Source organism: Colossoma macropomum, unplaced genomic scaffold (genome assembly GCF_904425465.1).
Source record: "Colossoma macropomum unplaced genomic scaffold, Colossoma_macropomum, whole genome shotgun sequence".
Lineage (NCBI taxonomy): Eukaryota > Metazoa > Chordata > Actinopteri > Characiformes > Serrasalmidae > Colossoma > Colossoma macropomum.
Window position 1 is genome coordinate 20,278,647 of NW_023494794.1, and position 8,694 is coordinate 20,287,340.

General features: G+C 39.8%; 1 protein-coding gene across 1 annotated transcript in view; it reads left to right on the top strand.

Annotated features, from left to right (window-relative positions):
* Positions 1 to 1,799: 1,799 nt before the first annotated feature.
* Positions 1,800 to 8,694, top strand: part of LOC118814764 (scavenger receptor cysteine-rich domain-containing group B protein) — a 26,983-nt gene continuing 20,088 nt past the window's right edge. Inside the window, exons 1-2 of the mRNA XM_036580522.1 lie at positions 1,800 to 1,974; positions 6,043 to 6,187. Of these exons, the coding sequence (XP_036436415.1) occupies positions 6,073 to 6,187 (115 nt within the window). The 5' untranslated portion in view covers positions 1,800 to 1,974; positions 6,043 to 6,072. The remainder of the gene's footprint in view (positions 1,975 to 6,042; positions 6,188 to 8,694) is intronic.

Here is an 8,694-nt window from a genome sequence, read left to right on the forward strand (position 1 = left end):
TTTATTGCCTATTGGAATAACTGCATGTGTCTTATGAAGATCATAGAGTGTTAATCGGCTGTTAACGAATCATTACAGACCTAGTGGATGTCAAGCCAGATTGTCCAAACTCTAGTTTAGCTTGTCCAGTCCCAGTGACTGAACAGGAAGTGTCTAAATCTCTTTATTTATCCATTAAAAGACTTTCCAAAAGAGGGAAATATTTGAACGTAAACATTACCCTTGAAAGTACAAGGGCCTGTATGTGGGTCCACACTTCAATGTCTTACTCTCGATAGTACATAACTTACATATGGGTTTTATAGTAGCTAGTGAAGCACAGAAATACATTTTTGGCCAAATCCAAAATTCAGGACACACTGGGCCAATGAAAACCAGTAAAACCAGAGAATAAATAAAAAGTTTACATGGAATAAACTTGCTAAAATTCTTACAATATATTGGTTACAGTATGTGCTGTGAAATCAACAACAGAGAATGCCAGTGACCACAGAGGCAAGGCAATGAATTCCATTATTTTTTAGATTATAATTTGCACGTTGGCAGTGTCTTTGCAAACTTTTTTCAGTTCATTTCTACAGATGCTATGAGCGTGTTAGCAACAATTTTCTGTCTTTTCTTTCTTTTTTGCTTCTGTTGTTTTGCTGTATTCTGGCTGCCCCGTTTAAGGTGGAATGAAAAATTTGAATAATTGACTGGCAAGCAAAAATCTAACTTCAGCTTCTTGGAATGCAAAGGGAACAGACAGTATTTTTAAGTACTATTTCTCAATTTATTACTATTAAAAGCACTTGTAGAATCAGATTTTGACACTTGTACTTTGCAGGTCTATGTAGTTTGTATAAGTGGTTAGTTCGACTGAAACCACTTTTGGCCAAAAAAATTTGGTGGCCAAAATTTTGTTGCATCCCTGGTAGATACCAAGCAATTTGTAGATGTTACTGAAATGTTGCATTATACACACACACATTATCTAAGTCACTTATCCTTCTGGGTCATGAGGGGGGGTGCTGGAGCCTGTCCCAGCCTTCACTGGGTGGAAGGCAGGAAACACCCTGGACAGGCCGCCAGTCAATCACAGGGCAGATACAAACTCACAGACACATTCACATCTGGGGCAGTTTAGAGTCTCCAATTCTCCTGACTGCATATCTTTGGACTGCGGGAGGAATGGGGAGAACATACTAACTCCACACAGAAAGGTTGCTGGTTACCCAGCCAGGGAACCTAACCCAGGTCCTTGTTGCTGTGAGGCAACAGGGCTACCCACTGCACCACCGTGCTGCCCTGTTGTGATATATCTGAATATCAAGCCTGCTAAAGGAGGTCTTAGGACTATGATAGCATAGAGACATGGCTCCCTGTTCCATTAGAGAGAGAGAAGACCATGTACACCTGTAAAGTACTGGGACACATACACAAAGGCACGTACATCCACACAAGCACACATACAAATGTCATCCTTTATCCTCTTTTTCCCACGTGCTCTCACCACACACACACGCGGCCGTCTTTCAGACAAGCAGGACAGCGCCTTGCAAGAACCCAGTCTGAAACTAGAGATGCTCAGGAACCTGTGAAGGGTTGGCTTTCAGCGGTCTTTTTTTCTCCCCTCCCTTACCACTGTCCATTCTTTAAGCACACAGCAGGCAGGGAACAGGTGTGAGCAATACATTAACATACAATGGCTACAAAGCCTTTTTTGGGATTACGTAATGCTTAGGAGAGAAGGCCGGGTACTTATAGCCTCCGAAGGTTACGGAGATGAAAGAGCCTGTATCCGTGCGTCCGAACGACTTTTTTTTTCCCCTCCTTCTCCTGCACAGAGTTCTAATGTCCAACTCTGAGAGGTGGAGAGCGGTCCCGTAAAGTACCAGCTGTCTGAAAACGTAGGACAAACTGTTGCGACTTATTTTGTTGGGATTCTATTTTTTTTTTCTTGTGTGGGGGAAGGAAAAACTGCGTATATCTAAGGTATGTTTCTCATGGATCTTTGAATTTAAAAGAATGCATCATTTTAAACAGAATCTTGTCTCATTTCATTTTTAAGTCTTTATTTCTTCGGGTGACAAAATGTGGTAACAGAGATGCAGATTTGAAGGTTTTATAAATTCTTACAAAGAAATGTTACATCTTGGATCAGTCCCGCCTGAGCGTTCTCAGATTCGTGGAGTGAATGGGATTTCATTTCGCCATTAGGGTGATTTCACTTCTTGTTAATTGCATGCAGAAATGGAGAAGGAATACGCTGTAATTAAATCAGACAAAACTTATGAGGACCTGATAAACATGCTGACAGATGCAATTCATCTGAAGGCCATCACAAATTCCAGCAATCTCCCCAAGTCTTGACAGACAGCAGAAAGAGGTCGGTTCTTCTCTCCTCTCGTTTATCTGTGATTTATTAAAGAGGAATAGGTTTTGTGCGCTCCCGAGATCTTTCAGCCATTTCTCAGAGTTAGGAAAGGAGAGGGAGGGGAAGCGCGGAACGACACAAAAGGCGACATTATTCCCCTGTGGATCCACACTGCATCCAGCCATGAATGGCGTATTGAAAAACATAACATTAGGAGACTAGATTATTTTTCATGCCTCATAACTGAGCCGTTTGTCTGCCGGCTTGCAGCACTTTGCGAGAATGGTGCACAGAATGGTCCGCGGCAGTGTTAAAACATTGGAAGGCCCTAATTGATGGAACAACGAGCCCTCTTATGGCTTTTTAGAAATTGAGCTCTGCACAGTTTAAGCTGTCTGAACCCGGGCAATGGATGGCGTAGTTGGCACATCATCATAGATGCAGTAGAGAAGTCAAAGGGCAAAGAGGACATGGTGGGATCCTAGCAAAGGATATTACTGTCCTGACTGGGTTAGTAAGTATTTGACTGACGAAAGTGTGACATTATGTATGTAAGGAACCCTTAGCATCTAATTTGAGCAGAAAGTGGACAGGTGACTGTAGCCACACAGACTCCACCCACCCACCCCACAGCCTCTCCAGTCTCCTTCTCCCCCCCATATCGAGAGAGAGAGAGTCGAGAGGCGCCCCGCTGGTGTCATCGGCTGCCTAAGCGTTCTAGAGAGCCCCAGTGACAGATTCGCAGGAAGCAGCGTTTAGGCCCCGCCGACGGCAGCCACTGGCAGCAGAAACAGCTTTTTGTGCGCCCTCGGCCCCGGAATGTCCACTATCTGCTCGGCCGGAATATCAAATTCTCAGCTTGCCCTGGGATCCTGAGCCCCAGCCTGCTGCTCGCCCACATTCCTGTGGAAGGTCAGGAGGGATTTGGGAAAACAAAAAACAGAAAAATGGAAAAAGTCACATGGACTCATCTCAGGCATGACTGACAGACATACATGAGTTAATGGCAAGGTCGCAGGCAGGCTTATGTGAGAGCTTTCAGCTTTAAATTATTTCTGGGCATTTATGGATTACACTAAATTACAGTATTATGGCAATTTGCAGTTTTTAGGAGAAGTTAAGAAGTCACCTTCAGGACACTGCCTGAGGTGTGAGGTCAATTTCTAGAGAATGACATTACTAGTCTTCGTAATTTTATTTGACGTATCGTTGCTGTCGAAGCAAAACCTTTTGTCTTGAAAAAAGTAACTTTACAGCAGAAGTGAAAAACCTTATTAAAATGTTAAGTTAATAAGACAAGATTGTGTTATAAATCACTTTGGACCATTTCTATTGATCCGTCTACATTTTCAAGTGAAAAAAGATTGCAAAATGGAGATGCAAGATATTGTTTTGATAGTAACAATATGAAGAACAACTGATAAACATTTTATAATTCACTTTTGGGCCAGAAACTAATAAAACTAACATGTATTTACTGGTGCTCAATGAAATAATCTGGTGAAGCAGCATTTCCATGTTGTGCCATAAAATTTATATTATGATATTTTACAAATATATCACAATATCAGACAATATTTCAGTTTCAGTTAATATTGAAGTCGTTCTTCCCGAGTACTGCGGCTCTATGCTAAAAGAATTTATTACAAACCTGACAGGTCATATAGTTTGTTCTATTTAATGCTCTTAAAATAACACCAAAGGAAACTTTACACAGTATTGTAAACATTAACCAGACAGAAAACACAAAGGAGATTTATTAATTATTTATTTTTAATGCATTTCAAAACAATCTGAAGCATCTAGCAAATGCAGTATTACAGTTACGTTTTTGTAATCTGTGAATACTACAAAAACATAACGTCACTATTGCCGTATGACACCGATGTGGGTGTACTACATAGACCACATGTGTCAAGCTCCAGTCTTTGCAGGCCAAAACCTTGCATACTTCAGCACACTGCCTCCTTAAACACACCTGATTCAGCTCATCAGCTAACTAGCAAAGCCTTCATGAACTGAATTCAGAGCGGTAAATTACGGTAAATGCTAATCTCCGCAGCATTTTGGCCCGGAAGGTCCCCAGTTTGACATTCCTGATATAGTCAGTCGTCATCTAATTGTTGCTATCAGAACAAAACCTTGTACCTCCATTTTTGTTGATTTTTTTTTTTTTTTGTCAAAATAATTTTCTTCATTTGTGGACCAATATAAACAGTCCAAAATTGCTTGGATTAAAATCTCTGTTCATTAACATACATTGACTGCTTTTTCCTTCTCGTCTAAAGTTACCATTTTTGAGATACAAGGTTTTGGTCTGGCAGAGACGTAATACTGAAGGATATAAGGCAATCGTGTGGTTGTAATTTGTGACTATTTTGAAAATGTGAGCACAGAGACTTTCTCCTCATTTGTACTCAGTGAACTAGTTCTGCCTTGGTCATGGCTGTGTGTGTGGAGGCCTGGGGAAATGGGTCGACCTCACACTCCAACAGGTCAAATACTAGAAGCTGGGCACATGCAAGCTGGCAATCAATGACACTTTCACACACTGTATACATACGTATATATGTGTGTATGTATGTATGTTTGTATGTATATATACAGTATGTGACAGTGTATATGTATATATACACACAGTTTTTGCAGCAGTAACCTTAACATGAACGTCACCCCACTTTATGGTACAGATTTTTATGGATAGCTTCAGCAGGATTTCAAACTTGATGTAATGAAGCACTGTATGTAAGTAAAGTAACCTGATACCAGCTCTCTTTATGCCCACACTATTTGACTACGGGTGGTTTGCATGTTTGTGGTAGGCAATTGGCCAAAAATACAAAACAGTATACAAGTAATAAAGTAGGTGGGTTTCAAAGTAAGTTTAATTAAATTAATAATGCATTTTATAATGTTACCCTGTATGTAGTTACTAAACTTTTAAGAATTTAGTAAGTTATAAATAGTGTAAAAATATGTTTTTTCTCTTCTTGGATAGGGAGGGTTAGAGTAACCTTTTTGGTGGACCAAATCAAATGTCCTCACGGGGCAACTTTGGCCCCCGGGCCGCACTTTGGGCAACACTGCTTAATACATTGGATTTGATGTGTGTGAAATCAAAGTCATGGTGTCATTGCCAGCCATTGGTCTTTGCCCTCCACTCCCATCAATACAGCTCTGATTGAATCCCAAATGGCTCAGTATTTAAAATTTAGTGCACTACATGGGGTGTGACAGCCTTTAACTTGTGCCCTATGCAGCGCCCTTCATATCAAGCACGGGGCCATTTGGGATGCAGCCTCTGACTAAAGCCACCGCCGCTGGCCTGAAGGCCTGGAATGTTGTTGTTGGTTGTTGGTTGTGTTGCTGATGTTGTTGTTATTGTATTTTTTTTCAAAGCACAGTGTACTATGGGGGAAAGCACTGTCCAATCAGAGCACAGAGAAGTGAGTAGTAGCCCAGAGACTGGAGTAACACTGATGATGAGGCATGTTGCAGTATGTGTTGATATGAGGAAGAGTTAGGATTAAGCACATTAACAAAAGAAGAAAGGAGGATCAAGAAAGAAAAAAAAATAAGAGAAAGGTGAAAAAATGGACAATGATTACAACACTACAGCGAGAGAATTGAAGGAGGAGAAATCTTTTTAATAGAGCGTTTTTATGTCTGTGTGTGTGTTTCTTAAGGTGTCCAGGTGAGTCCTTCCTCAGACTGCCATGCAAGGCCTGGGTGTATTGAACAGCGTGTGTAGGCGCTGGAAATCTGCTGCCTGTGTCCTTATCTTTCTGGCCTCGCTGCTGCTGCTGGCCTTCACTGTATTACTGCAGTTTGGTGAGTACACAGGGTGGGTGAGTGGATGTGTGCCTGTTAACAGTATTTTAACATGAATGACATGAACTTAAATCCTAAATAACAGTTTCTGTAGTCTTTGTAAGCAAAAATGGGCTTGTGTAAATGGGTATGTGTATGTGTGTGTGTGTGTGTGTGTGTGTGTGTGTGTGTGTGTGCATGTGACTTGTGTGAGTGGGTGCTGTAGTTAGCTTGAAGTTGGAAGAACTGGAAGCTAGTGTTTTTGGTAAAATACAGTATGACAGCATTTTCACAGAAGATCAAGGTATCAATCTTAAGATTGTGTTTTCTTTTTTTTTAAGTAATGAACGCATGATTCCTGAGCACTGGCCATATTTGCTAAAAGAAGTCTTAAAAACTTGACATTTTTTTGTTCTGCTTCTTTTAAAATTACACCAAATGGAAGGTTACATAATACTGTAAATATTAGCCATACAAAAATCGGATTTCCAGAAAGGAAATTTACTGTTTATGTAGTTTTTTATAGATTTTTAGAAACAATCTGAAACACAAGGCAGTTTTTGTGTGGCAAGAATATAGATTGTACCATTGTAGAGTAGGCCCTTGTCCAAGCTACTGCAGTAAAAGTCTCAAGTGGCGGTAAAACATTTACCACCAGTTTAGCCAGATGCTACTATTCACACACAATCTTTTAAATAGGTTGGGTGAATTGATATTTTATATTAATCAAATTCTGACAAAACAGCCTTTTGCGGCCAAAATAACATGTAAACGTGAAAACATTTACTGCGCTATGATTATGTTCTTTTATTGGACAAAGATTAAAGATATGCTATTGTTTGTTTACATTTTTCAGGACCACATTATCCGTCTTTACTTATTAATGCCACACGCACAGGCTGAAAAAGAAGTTCCGGAATGTTAAGTCACAAATCAAAATCAACTTTATACTGATAAAGATATGATGACAATAGTAGATAATTCGCTCACATCCTTAAAAGACAAGTTCTTGTTGAATACTCTTTCAGTGCCCTCACATCATCAGATTGATCTGCTTGGGGAAGGGGTCCAAAGCAACGGTTGTTATAGAATGTTCTTCAGCATGTTGTTGCAGTTACACATTTCCACCAGAGAGGTCTCCAAATACCCCAGACTTACATAGTGCAGCTTTAAGCTTCAGCACACATCATGTCGCCGTGTTTATTTACGCATCCGATTCAGTGTTACGAACTGTGTACAAAAAAAATAGTAATAAAAAAATATATTTTTAAAGTAGAACTGAAAGATTAATCGTTTTTATATCAAAATTGCAATTGGAAAAAGTACAATTTTCAAATCACAAGAGCTGCAATTTTTATTATAATCTTACCTTCTATGTTGCAAGTTTTGAATAAAGGAAATTTAACCTAGTAACATGGGGCTTGTGAACTGCTTTTAGATTAATTCGACTTACCAGAAGCAACCAAACATCCATGTGCTGTGACATCACAGCCACAATTAACTGGCAGGCTGTTGTGTTATTTAACTTAGATATTGTGTTAACACTAACCTAGATTTTGTGTTAAGCCTTCAAGCCTCAAGCCAGAAAAAGTATATGCTGGTCGTTCAGCCCTACTTAAAAAGAAGAGCTAGATTCTGTTACTGGTACAGACCTAGTATACATACACTGCCCAACACTAGTGGCAGCACTCTGGCATCTGCCCTACTGCTATGGCTGTTAGTGGGTATCTGGCCTCCACAGGTCCAGCAGCATGCGACATCTCCATTTGAGTTGCTGTCTGTCGTCTGGGTACCAGATCACCCCAACAGCACACCTTGTATTTTATATTGCTGGTCAGATGTTCAGAAAACTGCACTGTGTTTGAGGGTGAATCACAGATGCATGAAATTAGAGATGGCTGAAAGTGGAGATGTAGCTATTTTTTGAAAGCAGTGATGTCACCTGAGTTGTCGGGTTCAAAATGCAATACTTTCACAATGCCACTATAACACTCATACAACATGTTTACTGATTAGAACAAGTAAAGAACCTCTGTCTAAGTGCAGGTTCTAAGCTGTCAATCGATACGAGATTTGTGGAAGGTATTTCATTATGAATCTACTGAAATATAATGAAACATTGCTGTGGATACAGTCTTGTCTGGCAGGTTTTTTTCAGACAATCCTCTATGTTTTTGCCACGTTTTTGTAATTTCTTGACATCGAAACAAACAGGCAAACATTCAGATGTACAGACTCAAACATGTTGATACAGAATATGAATATAATGCATATTTGTTATTAAATAGATCATTTCTTAATTGCTTTTTAGCAAAATGAAAGTAACAGCTTGACTTTTGAGGATTAATAACAATCAGTATCAGTACTTATATCCTATTAGAATATTCTCAAAAGCTGAAAGAGATGCATCCCTCTGGTGCTGATACGGGAGTTCAGAATGATGTACACAGGAAAATGACCCTCACAGTGGTCACTGACTCTGGTTACAAATAATAGACATATGATTTACCATCAGAATTGTGAATGTC